The sequence below is a fragment of the Xenopus laevis genome, chromosome 4S (genome assembly GCF_017654675.1).
Source record: "Xenopus laevis strain J_2021 chromosome 4S, Xenopus_laevis_v10.1, whole genome shotgun sequence".
Taxonomy (NCBI): Eukaryota; Metazoa; Chordata; class Amphibia; order Anura; family Pipidae; genus Xenopus; species Xenopus laevis.
Window position 1 is genome coordinate 103034430 of NC_054378.1, and position 15596 is coordinate 103050025.

Genomic DNA, 15596 nt, shown 5'->3' on the forward strand with positions numbered 1-15596 from the left:
ACTCCCAGTTAGATGCGGGATCCACTGGGTTAATTTCCAGTGATCACGCTGATTGAGAAGGGAGGGGAAGCCCTCGACCTGATCCTCTCACAGGGAAATGAGAGACGAAGTTGTAGCTACATTAGTAGGGGAGAAGGCTAATTGGCACCCCCAGCGTGATGCGGCACCCACTGGGTTAAATACCAGCAGATCCGCACACAAAGAGGGGAAGCCGGCAGCCGAGATCCTCGTAGATTGAAGGATGCGAACCAATGACAACCGCACGCCAAATCACCGCTGAGCTACGAAAGAAGCGTCCCCGCTCTCCTAGGCAACGGGGGCGGGTCCTCGACGCAACACGCAGTGAAGCAGCTCCGTGCGCAGTTGGCGATGTCAGCGTACTGATAGAATGGGTAACGCAGCGATTCTTACTGGTGTTGCCTGATGCACTATTGGGATACAAGGGCAGTTGAAACCAGATCCTTACGACTCCTGGGGTGAGCGTTTTTAAATGTTTTTAACCCACCGCACTTCCCGCTACTTAGGAGAAAGTCACGATGGATGTTTTGACACTCTGTCACTGGATGCTCACTACTAGGACTTGGCACTGTTTAATACATAAGTTCCCCACTTGACAGTACTTATCACGTATGTTTATTTTGATAACACAAGAATGCTTTAGGGCACACGTGGGATTGCACATATTTAGCCACACCCCCTGATGACGTCATACAAGTCGGTTTTGGCGCCATTTTGCTCACCTTTAAATTGTGTGTATAGATGTGTAGAGTTCACCTTCCTGAGGACGGCCCGAGTTATGGCGCCGAAACGTCGAGAATAAAATACAACTTTTTTCACTTAAAAGCCCTTGGAGTGCGGTCTGTTTTTGATATATATATATATATATACACACACACACACACACACACGTGATGTGCGGGTCAGGGTTTTCCTGACCTGCGCCCGACCCTAACCCGCCCTGCTGCAGCCTGCGCTTCTGGGGTTCTTTTATAGGCCAGCGCCGACCTGCCCCGCCGATGACATCACAAATGGGGCGGGGCAAGCAGATGCGAGACTATAAAACCGGAAGTTGGATGCCGGCATTTGAAGGTGGCGGGCGGGGAGAGCTGGAGAAGAGCTCAACCCGCGAGGAGCAGTGCGAGGTCGATCCAAACCCGCCGGACCCTCAGGTATTGGGTGAGCCCGCACATCACTAATATGCACCACGCCCAGTGACCCCTGAATTTACCCAAAACAAACACCTTCCTGCTCACTATGAGATTGGGACTCATTACATGAATTGGATTGACGGCATAATTCCCCACTTGGGTGACCAGATTTGGAAAAGGCCGGTTTTAGTGAGAAAACGGAAGATAGAGTTCACAGATTCCATTAAAGGGACAGTATACACCTAAAAAACACCTTTATCAGCACATTAAATAGGACTTGTGTTTAATTTACATTCTGCCTAATCCAATTGTTTAAAAGAAGTCACATTTTCCTATTTCTGTGCCATTATAAAGCACTAATTTGAAAGTTGGGGTATGTTCACTGAACCCCCTTCATTTATAAACAGGGCATTGGGTTGAGAGGGCCCTATCTGCCTTTAAACTCACCTCTTCCTTATCCAAGCAGCTCATCATTAGGGGCTTCTCAGTGGACTGGTAAATATCTAATCAGCTCCTTTAAATTTCTTTGGGCCCAAAAATGACAAAGTGATAAAGTGAAACTGGCAACATATTCTTGTTTAGTGCCAGAATTAGATGCAATGATAGTTGATTCCTTAAAACAATATGCAAAAAGTATGTTCAGCACAAGCCCTATTTGTTTGGCTCCTGTTGAACAGGGTTATATACTGCCCCTTTAAGAGGACCAGGCGTCAGTTACAGATCTATATACATGTAACATGTCTGTCTGTACATGGCTGGTCTATTGCTGGTGCTTATATCCCAGTAAATGAGCAAGAACAAGCAACAAGGATGTTAGAGGATGCTGGGAAATGTAGTGCACAGCAGAAATCTGTAGTCCACATTCCTCACCCCAAACAATAATGACCGTCTTCCTATCTGTAATAAAATCTGATGTGAGGGGTTAAACAAATTATATCCAGCGCTGGAGAAAACCAGAAGGAAATCATAGTCACAGTAATGTATTACTTTCCTATCACCACCAGGGGGCACAACAAACCAGATATTCAGAGCTCAAACCACAACTGTGATACATGAAATGGTTCCAATTTGCATCCCATGAGCCTCTGCAGATCCAGATGAGATATAGGGATAAATGGACCTGTATATATTGCACATTATAACTCAGAAGCCCAGAGCCTGAGGAACAGTCGCAAGAGAAGGACAAACCGTATAGACATGAAACAGAATAGAAAATATAAAGGCTATTGGTTATTTACATAGGAGACTTCTTGTTTGGGTTTTATTCCCTGCAGATAAATCTTTATTAGTGCATAACCCACAATACTGTGCCTCAATAGGTCATAGGAAACCTGTAAGGAGCAACATTTGCATTTTGTTCCCTTTCATGGAGGATAAATATTGAGAAAAATATTTCTAGTTCATAATTAGGGATCTGCCAGGGACTCCAATACGCCCCCCCCCATCATATGATAACCATGTGACTTGTTTAGAAGGTCTGGTGCCTAAATAATAGGAATGAGATCTCCTCCTCATTAAAATCACAGACACAAGGAAACAATGTAATATTAACATTAGTGCATAGTAGGAGTCTGCATTTATTTTATCACATTACCCGACTGTCTCCATTGAGAGGGCACTGCTGTTCATGACAGTGGAAAGTCCTGGCGTTGGACTATACCATTTCTCTATAAAAGGCAGAGGTGCACAGTGATTTCCATACATGAGGTTGAAGTACCTACAGACTAACAGAAATTGAAGGAAACTTAATTCACAAATGAATTTCACATTTAAGAACTGTACTGTTTTGTAAATTGCCTTCAGACAGTCATGGCACATGGATTGGCCCAGTGGAAAAGTACAACAAAAATGCTCATCATTTGTCTGTCCAACCCAACATCTGTCTGTCCAACCCAACATCTGTCTGTCCAACCCAACATCTGTCTGTCCAACCCAACATCTGTCTGTCCAACCCAACATCTGTCTGTCCAACCCAACATCTGTCTGTCCAACCCAACATCTGTCTGTCCAACCCAACATCTGTCTGTCCAACCCAACAAGGCTGCCCATGCCATGATGTACACAACCCAACTCAAGCAGCATTCCAAGTCATCATGGTAACCTAGATTAGTGGGCAGGCAATAAATTGCACAGTTCTAGAGCATTAAGGCCACCAATACATTCTGCCAGCTTAAAGGGGTGGTTCACCTTTAAATTATTTTAGGTCACAGAATGGCCAAATCTAAGCAATTTATCAATTGGTCTTCATCATTTTTTTTTTATAGTTTCTGAATTATTTGCCTTCTTCTTCTGACTCTCTCCAGCATCTAAAAAACAAATGCTCTGTAAGGCTACACATTTATTGTTATTGCAACCTTTTATTACTCCTCCTTCTATTCAGGCCTCTCCTATTCATATTCCAGTCAAGTATTCATATAAGAACATGGTTGCTAGGGTAATATGGATCCTAGCAAAACAAATCCTGAAAATGCAAACTGGAGAGATGAATAAAAAGCTAAATAACTGAAAAACCACAAATAATAAAAAATGAAAACCAATTGCAAATTGTATCAGAATATCCCTCTCTACATCATACTAAAAGTTAACTCAAAGGTGAACAACCCCTTTAAATATATTCATTCCTCTAAGCAATAATATACAGTATATCAGCAAGCTGAGGGGAGACATTGCTTTTAATAGAAACACTTATAGAGCCTCAGGTGCGTCACTCCTCCCAAATCAGTTATATGCAGCTTTAGTTGCTGCTGAACTACAACTCCCATCATTCACAGCTAGTCAACAAAAGCTGTAGATCAGCAAGGCCTGGAGGGACACAATTAGGAAATCCCTGCACTAAATGTCCCCTTCATTTATATATTAATTTAAAAACAAAACAAGCAAATCAGCAGTTTTGTGCTGGTTAAGAAAGAACCGGCTAATCCGTTATCATGATATAAAACAAGAGTCCCGTGACATTGATACACTGGAGTGCAATACTGTGAATCATACATGCCTCTCTCTAACTTCAGACATGAGATCTGTGCGGCCATGTTTATACAGTCATTCAACCAATAAAAAAAATCTTAAAATAAAAAAGACCCCAAAAACGAAGATATCTGGAGGGTTTCACTGGTGCACATCCTGAACTTCTCCTGGCGGATGAAACCACCAAGCAGATGTGGGTGACTGGATTCCACCCGGGTTAAAGGTGATTTGGTACAGTCTGTAAAGCATCTTCACTAGAGCGGTCCACATCAACATTCTGAAATAAAGGAAGGGGGGGGGGGAAGAGGAATGAATTAAGCAAATACAGATAATATATTTTCTGACCAATGATAAGGCAGCCTTAGGCACTCCAGCTATTATGACACTGCAACTGCCCCTGAAAAGGCTGTTCTGGGAGTTGTAGTTCTGCCACAGCTGGAGCACAGAAGTATGCCTACTCCCGGCTTTTACTATTCTGCTGACACACATACAAAAAAACAAGAAATAAGAAAATAAATCACAACCCCATTATGCCAACATTTTTCTTTGATTCTTAATTTAGTGAAATAAAGCAGATTAGGATTTGTTTTTTTCCCCACAATTAATGGAGGAAGATCTTAGAGCCCGACTGATCGGTGTAGAAAGCAAAATAAAAAAATGCACCAGGGTTGTGGGATCCGGTGAGGTCGGCACAGTGAGCAAGGCTGCTTCCCGCGGGCGACAAATATCTACGTTCTAAGGAGCAGAACCACAGACACATAAGAATACAGCAAGTGGTCTATAGAGTGCAGCAGGCGGCTAGCATTCACTTCAAGGACAAGAAATTCACCACCTTCTGCGCCTGACGTGTCATGAACCTTTCAATGGCTGCCCCCAGCAACTCATTTATATGAACGGTAATCAAAACTCAGTTTGCACCAGTGAAAGGTTTACATATAACTATAACAAATATATATATATATATAATTAATATACTGTAAATATTCTGCCTTCAACTGACTCCAGGCTAAGAATATACAATTCATGGCTCCCCACACATCTATAGGTTATAACAACCTTACATACTTGAGCACCATATTTTTAGGCTACTTAAAGATTCAGCACAGTATCCTAAAGTGCAGCTCATAGACTTGCACTGAAACTACACTGGTCAGGGGATAACTGTCTGGAAATGTGTATGGCCATGAATTAAAGTGATATTAGCCACTCAATATCTGTGGCTAGCCCACTATGTCAGTGACCTGTTGAGAGGGAGCAACAGCGCTCAGCACAAGTCAGTATTGCAGGTTCTTCAGCCCTGTTGTGGAAGCAAGTGACATATCCGCACAAATAAACATGCACGGACATACACAGGACTTACCTCTGGCTTATTCCTATGAGTATTAACCGCTTCCACATTTAAACGGATAGCTTCCACTTTACACCCTGTAGAGAGAGACCCCCATATTAGTATTGGTACACCCCTGTTAATGGAAGCCCTTGTTTCCTACTTTCCTTATAAAATTGCAAGCTAATCCAATTTCAGATATTAGGCTGGCTGCATTATCGTATGGGCAGTGTTGGACTGGACAACTGGAAAACCAGGAGGTCGACCCAGGTATCAGTGGGCCCTACTGCTTCTAAATAATTGGTCTATTCCCTATTTGTATGAGAACAAAGAGGCTAAATAGATGGACTATTGGATTATAGTATGTAAATAAAAGAGACTAGGAGAATAAAGGTTGAATGAGGAGAAGAAGAATAATAGTACTGAGAGAGGGCCCCTGGTATAAAGCTTTTGGTTGGCCCCTGGTGTCCCAGTCTGACACTGCGTATGGGTAAAACACATTAGAACGTAGAGAGGAGGGCATTCTGGAGTTTGAACAGTAGGTGGCAGTGAAGAACACGGTTTAGAAGAGAAGAGTCCTACCATAAGCTACAGGGGTGAGTTTCATCACTGTATGCAGGGGGCATTTGAGGTAAGGCAGCTCCTCTGTAAGAGAAAAGGAGAAATGCTTATGCAATTTATGTATGAAGCCATAGATAAACCTATAACTGAATGCAACTTCTGCCAAATGAAAAACAACATTCAAAAGGAACTTTCCAATATACGTTTATTCACAAATTAAAATGGTTTAAGATAATTGTAAATGTAATTGCCATTGAAAAGACTTTGTCTATCCAGTTCTGTCTTGATAATACTGTAGCAAAAGCCAATGCCTTGCAGGCTTTTTCACCGCTGCTTGGCTTCAGCTACATTGTTTTTCGAGAGTCACAATCAGCAGTGCAGAGCATAGTAAGGGGGAGACAGATAGTAGGGTTTCAAAATATACAAGCCCTTCTGCAGAATGTTGTAAAAAGCAAAGGTTAAATAAGTGCAATGGCAGTGCTACACATGGGAAGGGGAAGACAATTTGTGAGCGCACCTGCACTTTTATCAAGGAAGTAGGCCAGCAGGCAGCGCATGACAGCTTGATGGCAAATGACCAGCACATTCTCCTGACGCTCCAGTTCCATAATGACGGGCTCCAAGCGCTGTACAAGATCTTCATAGGACTGCAAACAGAACATGTGTTACATGTGTTAGGCAGCTGCACTGTACCAATACAATGTCTACAGCAAATAGATTGCACAGAAGTATCATTTACAGCAAAACAAAACCAACGGTCACTTAGGACCAGCCTAAAGCCGACATACATGAGCTGACCTGTATGATATTCCTCCTGCAGGAAACATTGACAGATCACATATAAGGAGCCATACAGGAGTATGACTGAACAGCAGGGAACAAAGAGGAGCCACAGAGAGAACGGACCAATGAAAATCAGGGCTGTGGATATGTCCGACTCCTCTGTTTATGATACCTCCGACTTTTAAAAAAACAGTAGCACCAAAAACTGAAAGTGTATCAAAGCTATTAAAATATGCTTCTCATAAAGAGATCTGTGGTTTCTATAAACCAGCTGCTGTGTGGGGAAAATAGGAAAAAAGGCACAGGTTACATAGCAGATAACAGATAAAATACCAATGTATTGGATTGGGCTTATCTGTTATGTGCTGTGTATCCTGTGCCTTTTCTCCTTTTTTCCCCAGCTTGAATGGCTGCCCCCATGGCTATACAGCAGCTTAATTATATAGACTATATCTATAGAAATATGTCAAATCAACTGGACTTGCTGTGTTTTTCTTGAAGACGTTTCACTGGTCATCCAACTGGATATAAAGTAAAGCAAGATCCTATGTACAAATTATTCTGAATTGAGAAAGCCAGTTGGATGACTGGTGAAACGTCTTCAAGAAAAACACAGCAAGTCCAGTTGATTTGACTTATTTCTATAGATATACCATGACCTGGATGAATGAGAACTGTCACAATCATATATAAACTATAGTTGTGTTTCTGAAGCAAATACAGGTATGGGATCAGTTATCCGGAAACCTGTTATCCAGAAAGTTCCGAATTACGGAATGGATGTCTCTCATAGACTCCATAATAATCAAATAATCCAAATTCTTAAAAACGATTTCCTTTTTCTCTGTAATAGTAAAACAGCTTGTACTCGATTCCAACTAAGATATAATTAATCCTTATTGGAAGCAAAACCAGCCTATTGGGTTTATTTTATGCATCATTTTCTAGTAGACTTAAGGTATGAAGAACCAAATCACGGAAAGATCTGTTATCCAGAAAACCCCAGGTCCCGAACATTCTGGATAAAAGGTCCCATACCTGTACACCAGTTTTACCAGTGCAGAGAAACACTACATTATGGGGGTTATTTACTAAACTCCGAATGCAAAAATCACAAATAATTTGTGTTTTTTTTTTTTTTTTTATAAAATCTTACTTTTAAAAAATCATGAATTTTTCAGAATTTATTAAACCCCAAGGATGGAAAAGTTTGAATCTGAAAATTTGGCATCTCAGACCTGTCGAGGTTGCATATAAGTCAATATATAATGATTTATATAAGGGTTTAATAATAAATAAGTGTAAAAAACCTTAGCGGAATCCTGAGCAGATTTTATCGGAGTTTGTAGCAGAAAATAATGAGATAAATTTGGACTTTGATAAATAACCCCCCCTATATGTTTATTACTTTAAAACGCTTTCATTTTTCAGTGTCTTTAAAATACTAATGTATTTTCCATGTTGATTGAAAAGTACTCAACATACAAGGCATTTTATCACTGCCAAAGCTCAAAGATACAAACCACACCCTTTGGTAATTCGAAAACAAAATCAAAGTTAAACTATGTAAACCAAAAACAATTGTAAAGCCTAAAACCGCTTGTATATCAATTGTACCTGGCATATAGCTGTAGAATAGCTCTTACATCATCATCATCATCATTTATTTATATAGCGCTGTCAAGATACGCAGTGCTTTACATACAATCCAAAGTTCATTAAAGTATGAAGCAGAATGGCTCCTGCCATATCCTCCTTCATAGAAGCACTCAAATCTGATTTCATTAATTTCACTGCTCGTATTTAAAGTTATTAGGAGTCATAGTTGTTTTTGGCAACTCCAATTCCAGATACCTAAAATTCTGACTCCGACTCCACAGTAACAGTAAGGCTTTCATGTTATCATTTGACAATGTCTGAATCTATGCCCCCTTACCATAAATCTTCCAGCCTTACCATTTTACTTTCAAACCACTGCTTGGATGATAGGGTAATTAAGACCTAGCAACTAAATAGCTGATTGAATGGAAATCAAACCAAAGTATATACATTCCCTTTAACGCTAGAATACTTTTCTGCAGCTGCTTATGTGCTAGTCAGTTACACTCTGGGGCACATTTACTTAGGGGCACATTTACAAAGCTCGAGTGAAGGATTCGAATTAAAAAAACTTCGAATTTCGAAGTGTTTTTTTGGCTACTTCGACCATCGAATGGGCTACTTCGACCTTCGACTACGAATCGGACGATTCGAACTAAAAATCGTTCGACTATTCGATAATCGAAGTACTGTCTCTTTAAGAAAAACTTCGACCCCCTAGTTCGGCAGCTAAAAGCTACCGAACTCAATGTTAGCCTATGGGGAAGGTCCCCATAGGCTTGCCTGTGTTTTTTTGATCGAAGGATATTCCTTCGATCGTTGGATTAAAATCCTTCGAATCGTTCGATTCGAAGGATTTAATCGTTCGATCGAACGAATAATCCTTCCATCGTTCGATCGTAGGATTAGCGCTAAATCGTTCGTCTTCGATATTCGAAGTCGAACGATTTTAGTTCCTAGTCGAATAACGAGGGTTAATTAACCCTCGATATTCGACCCTTAGTAAATCTGCCCCTTAGGGTCGAATATCGAGGGTTAATTAACCCTCGATATTCGACCATCGAAGTAAAATCCTTCGAATACCAAAGTCGAAGGATTTAGCGCTATTCGTTCGATCGAACGATTAATGGTTCAATTGAACGATTAATTCCTTCAAATCGAATGATTCGAAGGATTTTAATCCATCGATCGAACGATTTTCCTTCGATCAGAAATTGTCTAGGGACCTTCCCCATAGGCTAACATTGATGCTCGGTAGGTTTTAGGTGGCGAACTAGGTGGTCGAACTTCGAAAGAAAGTACTTTTTAGTTTGAATCGTTCGATTCGAAGTAGCCAATTCGATGGTCGAAGTAGCCAAAAAATTTTAAGTATTTTTTATTCTATTCCTTCACTCGAGCTAAGTAAATGTGCCCCTCTGTTTGCGTCAGGCTCTAAGCTCTTCAGAGCCAATACCTGCTACACCAACATATCCTGCAGTGCTGCGCTGTGTATAATTAGTAGCAAACAGTAACAGCAGGCAAGATGGCCGATGGAGCATTTTGCTATTTTTAACTCTGACTTAAAGACAATTACACAGCTCCAAATCAATTCCTTTTTCCTCAGAAGTGAGTCGCATGAACTCAGACAGCAGTGCATGTAGGCGGCAGTTACACCAACACTGGCGGTGCAAATCACTCATGCTACACTTTTCTTACATTGTTGTTTGTGTGCAGTTGCAGCATACACTAATCCTAAATAAAGAATGTCCAGCCTGCAGCATCCCTTAGCAACCCCTCTCCTGGGTGCATGAGTTCAACAAAAAATGGTGTCCTAGGTATATTTTCATGTATGGCCTGAGCATGCTCTTCTTCTCCTACAGAAAAGTATATCATTTCCATGGAGTGCCACAGACAGAAGTGTGTGTGGAGGGCACAGTTGAATATATGAAATGAAGTTATTTCTTCAGTTGTTCTTACATATTTTTGATCAAACTTGTGTAACAGGTTCCCTTATCCCTTCACTCACCTCTCCTTTCGGATAACGATATCTGTATTTATCCTGGTCACGCAGAGCGAATTCCAACGGGTAGGATTCCTGGATTTCCTCATAGCGCATTTCCTCGCACACCCCCTACCAAAGAGCACATTAAAAGAAATGGTCACGGTTAAGGAAAGTTATTGTTAGAGGAAAGAGTTATTACTTTAGACGGTAAAGATGGAGCCATGTTCCCTGAGATCAAAGGGGAAGCCAATGGCACATACAAAAGTTATATTCCATCACAAATAAAAGTAGATTCATTGAAAAACCCTGCACTATAAAGAGACCAACAAACCCACAAGCATCGGTTGAGAACAATGCCTTAAAGTAGGGATAGTAGATATACATGTCAAAAATTTAAAGAAATTAGTGCGCAATGCCAATAATTGTACCATTATTAATCAAAAGAGAAAGTATCCAAAACAACTGATAAAGGGAGAGAGTACTCACAGTTCACTCCAATCCACGGGCGCAAGAATCCAAAACAGCAAAAAGTTGTGAGTTCTCTCCAAAAGTAAAGACCAAAATTATTATAAAAAAATCATAATTTTTATCATAACTCTTTTTATCATAATTTTGGTCTTAACCAAAAAGAGAGAAATTTTTTGCTGTTTTGGATAATAGATATACACCCTTAATGAGAGCAATAGTTACCATTATCTAAGAGGTTTTGAATTGAATTGAGTAGACAAGCAATTAAATGAGAAAACATAGCTCAAACAGGACAAACAAAACCCTTTATCCACTGCACAAATATTGCATATAAATACCAATCTGTTACATGAGAGAAAATAACTTCGAGGTAAAATGTGAGTAATTATGTGATGACAAAAAGTCTTGCAGATATCGGCCATGTAGCATTTGTGCACAATACAGGCAATTAGGCATTACACATACTCACAGCATCAATTTCATTTAAGGCTTTCCACTGTTCATAGGGCACAGTCAGGGCCTCTGCAGTTTGGATTGTTCTCTTCATTTGGCTGGTCCACACTTTAAGGTCATGGATGTTTTGTTCACGGATGTAACTGCCCAAACATTTAGCAAACTGGACAGAGGGGAAAAAAAGTAGACAATGTTAAAGCAATTTAAACATAGGGAAGAAAAAAATGGTCCAGTAGGTACTATTAGAGCTACATACTTCTCTATCAATAGGAAAGGAGAGAGAGGAATTGGTTGAACATCCTAAGTGTATGGTTACTGAAATGGCAGGTAAAATAAACTGAAAATAAATTTTATTAAAGACACCAGGAGTTTGTAAGATGCCACCACTATCACTTCATATGAATTGAAGAACATTGGGGTTCACTTCTGTAATATAAGAACTGATTTTATACATATTATACATATTATATACTGTATATCTATTTATAAAAATAAAACTAATATATGCATTCCACATCCAAGTTAATGATTTGCAGTAAGTTGAATAGCACATGGCACTGGGCCCAAAAAAATCCAAAAAACAAACTTCTTGCCCCACTTCCTGGTGTCTGGCCCAGCTCATTTCTCCATCTAATGAAGACAATTTCTTGGAACTGTACAGTTACAACACAAGTGTTACACCAGGACAGCAGCCAATCACATCCCACTCACGCCGCACCACTTCTGCATTAGAGCAGATTTCTTCATATGGTCATTCGCCAACACCTGAAGCAATGGATTTCCCACAACTGACTGCAACTTTAATATTCAGCAACATCTTAAAGCGAAACTACACCCTGACACAGCCCATGTGTAAAACATTTTCATATAAATAAAGCCTTTTTTATGAAACATTTATTTTTCCAATAGTCTGTATCATTGGATAACCCCATACTGCCTATAGGGCCTAATGTCTGCCCCTCTGGCTCATACGAGGCACTGTGCTCTAACACAAACCAAGGATTCTCCTAAATGCTGTGTTACATTACCCAATGAATGGGTGGAGCGTCTTACTTTTACCTGTTAGAACCTGTATTTGCTTCCTTTCAGGTGATCAGTGAGTGACACACAGAACACACAATGGAAAAGATAAAAAAAGGAAAATATATACTGATATGTATAAGGGTAATGCCACATGGGGCTGAAACTCAGCCTGCTGAAAAATGGAGGCCAAGAACCAGCCCTTACACTGCGATCAGCCCCATACCTTGCCTTCAGACATTTAATATTTCTGCAATTCCCAATGTCTGGCAAGTGAAAAAGAATGAGAAACAGCCAGTACACAAACTTTTCCCTATATGTAATAAAAGGCACAACGTTAGCCTTGATGCAGCACCAACCAATAATATGTTAGCCTGTAAAGAGGTGACTTGCAAATTCTACGTGTTGCTTGGTTGCTATAGTTATAGGTGATATGAAAGCAAAATTTGTACTTTATATAACTAATCCCCAGGAATTCTTTTTAGGATTGGGGTTAATCTTGCAGACTTGGCCAATAGTCTCAGAGCACCACTGCGAAACAAGTTGAACTTTATACTTAGGTTAATAGAGAGAGAAGTCACCCCATGTCTCCTGACTTCCAGCTCCAGCACAATGCCTCTAGTCTTCACCACAGTCATATCCACTACATCTGTTTATCTCAGGAGAAACTAATAAACGGAGGACGGATGAGCTAACTTTTAATATGATGTAGGGAGTAATATTTTCAAACAATTTGCAATTGGGTTTCATTTTTTACTATTTGTGGTTTAGGAGTTATTTAGCTTTTTATTCAGCAGCTCTCCAGTCTGCAATTTCACCAATATGGCTGCTAAGGTCCACATAACCCTGGCAACCATGCACTGATCTGAATAAGAGACTGGAATATGAATGGGGAGGGCCTGAAATGAAAGAGGAATACTAAAAAGTATAAACAAACAGTGCAGCCTTGCAGTGCATTTGTTTGTCTTTTAGATGGTGTCATAGACTCCTCCCCCATATGAAAGCTAAAAAGAGTCAGGAGAAAAAGACAAATAATTCAAAAACTCTAAAAAATAAATAAATGAAGACCAATTGAAACATTGTTCAAAACAGTCAATTCTATAACATACTAAAAGTTAACTTAAAGTTAACTGGGGCTGCTGGGGCACAGGCTTGTCCCTACAAAGTACATGGAAAGACTGTCTTACATTTAATTAGGCTTTTATTTGATTATTATGTTGATAATACCAAGTGCTGCCATAATTATAATTATGACATCGGGCTATTAAATGAGCTGGACTTCAGAGCTGCTTATCTGTTCAGAAAGTAGATACCATGTAGCAGGCACTTCAATAAAAACTTGGCAGGGTCTTTTACAGAAATCCGAAATCCTCAATCCTGCTGCACACAAACCTTTGCTCCCCCTGGGGTCGTGGTGTTAGCCAGAAGAACGGGAGCACACATGTAGAACAGAACAAGCATAGATTCAAAATGATATATCTAATCAATGTACTAATTTTAAGGTCCTAAATTTTAAGACCAGGGAAGCTGCTGAGAATGTTCATATCTGTAAACCACTGGAGGATCAGGTTAAAATTCATAGTTTACTGCAAAGGTTGCAAACTGGGCATACCCCTCCCAAAAGAGATTCTAGGGGAGCGGGCAGCTTTGAGTAGAGATTTGTTTCGCAAATCAGACATCTGTCTTTCTGGCCAATAAACGGCTGATCACTGGGAAAAGTAGCATCAATTCAATTGTAGTTCCAAAAAGCAACAGTGGAGCAGCTTAAATAGCAGCCATACCTCTTTCCCTCGGTTGGAGAGACCAGAATCGCCACCAATGTGCCCCTTGAGATTGAGCTCACTCTCCCCATGTCGGCACAAGTAGATGGAGCGTGGAGTGATGTGAATATTCATGAGGTAGTAGACAATGCGACTCTGGATGTGATCCATAACTCGATTAACAAGATATCTGCAGCCTACATCCATGATCTTAATATAGGACAGGTCCCTGCAACAAATGAAGAGAACAATGGCCATCTTATTGTAATACTTTTTGCCAAGATTCCTCCCCTTCTCTCAGTTAAGACTTAAGAGTAATGTAAGGAAGTTAGTATAAATGTTAAGAATGTCAGGAAGGAGAAAGAGAGACACCATACTTGTCCAATTTCTCATCCAGGGTCTCATAGAAGTTCTTATAGCTATCAATTCTTTTCATGAAGTCTTCGGTTGCCTCCTCGCTGCTACAGTGCAGATAATCTGGGCTCCCTAACTTCACTTGCTATGGCAAAAAGGAAAAAAACAAAACATGAAACTGTGCACAAAACTGGCCAAAACAGGTAAAGCTCTCTTATGCAACAGCAACAAAGCAATGGATCTTGCAACCCAGATGGTGGGACAAAATAACGGATTCATTCGGTTGGCTTCCAGGCCAATGATCAGGGAATGACAGAGGCCTATGCAGACCCTTTGGAAAAGGACTGCGCCAACAGAAATCAGTCTAGATTCCAAACAGGCAGTTGTTTCGGTCCTATACAAATTATAGTAAGTTACCAATACCCTGGCAACCTTTTCATGCAGTCTGGAGGAATGATCAAAGACAACTGCTGAAATATCAACTGACCAAATTAAACAGATGGATACCTAATTACTTTGGCTGATCAAACCACAAAAACTCACAATGGCTAGAGATTCCCTGGATAAGGATTATTGGGATAATGTAAAACAAGACACCGTTTGCTGAAGTCTAGTAACCCATAGCGACCATGTTTACTTTCGCTACATGTAGACTGTTGCTATATATAAGGTATTATGGGGCTGCTTTATTTTCCCACATATTAATGGTCATCCACGTTCTAATTGTGGGAGGCCCGGTCCTATTAAATAATTTTATATTATATAATGCACAAAAGCCATGAATATCCTGTAAATTATATCTTTATAAATGGCTCTTAGTGATGTCATCAGATATAAATGGAGCTTAATGATATCATTATTTATTATAATCAATAAAGTACCCCTTGTTGGAAAATATGAGGATATTTAAGGATATATTAGAAGTAACCTCAGAGTTCCATGACCTGTATAAAAGCATGAGGCCTTCAGCCTCATGCTTTTGTATGGTTATAGAACTCCTCTGTGACTGATAGTATCCTTATATTTTACAATAGGGGGTACTTTATTCACCAAACACACACACGATCCAAGGCTTTGAAAACTTTGAAATCTTTATTTCAATACACAAAACACACATAATGCATAAGAGTAAAAACACATCCAATTTATTTACTGGAAACACATTTGAGCAAACGATT

At 40.0% G+C, this 15596-nt stretch overlaps 1 protein-coding gene across 8 annotated transcripts in view; it reads right to left on the reverse strand.

The window, feature by feature from the left end:
- Positions 1–3398: 3398 nt before the first annotated feature.
- The window catches only part of pfkfb4.S (6-phosphofructo-2-kinase/fructose-2,6-biphosphatase 4 S homeolog), a 40139-nt gene continuing 27941 nt past the window's right edge, over positions 3399–15596 (reverse strand). For 7 of the 8 annotated variants that reach the window (XM_041591287.1, XM_041591284.1, XM_041591285.1 and 4 more), the window contains 9 exons: positions 14442–14563; positions 14086–14293; positions 11301–11447; positions 10388–10492; positions 6518–6647; positions 6022–6084; positions 5473–5537; positions 4776–4847; positions 3803–4389 (listed from right to left, as the gene is read on the reverse strand). In XM_041591287.1, the coding sequence (XP_041447221.1) occupies positions 4330–4389; positions 4776–4847; positions 5473–5537; positions 6022–6084; positions 6518–6647; positions 10388–10492; positions 11301–11447; positions 14086–14293; positions 14442–14563 (972 nt within the window). In that variant the 3' untranslated portion in view covers positions 3803–4329. 8 annotated transcript variants of the gene reach the window in all.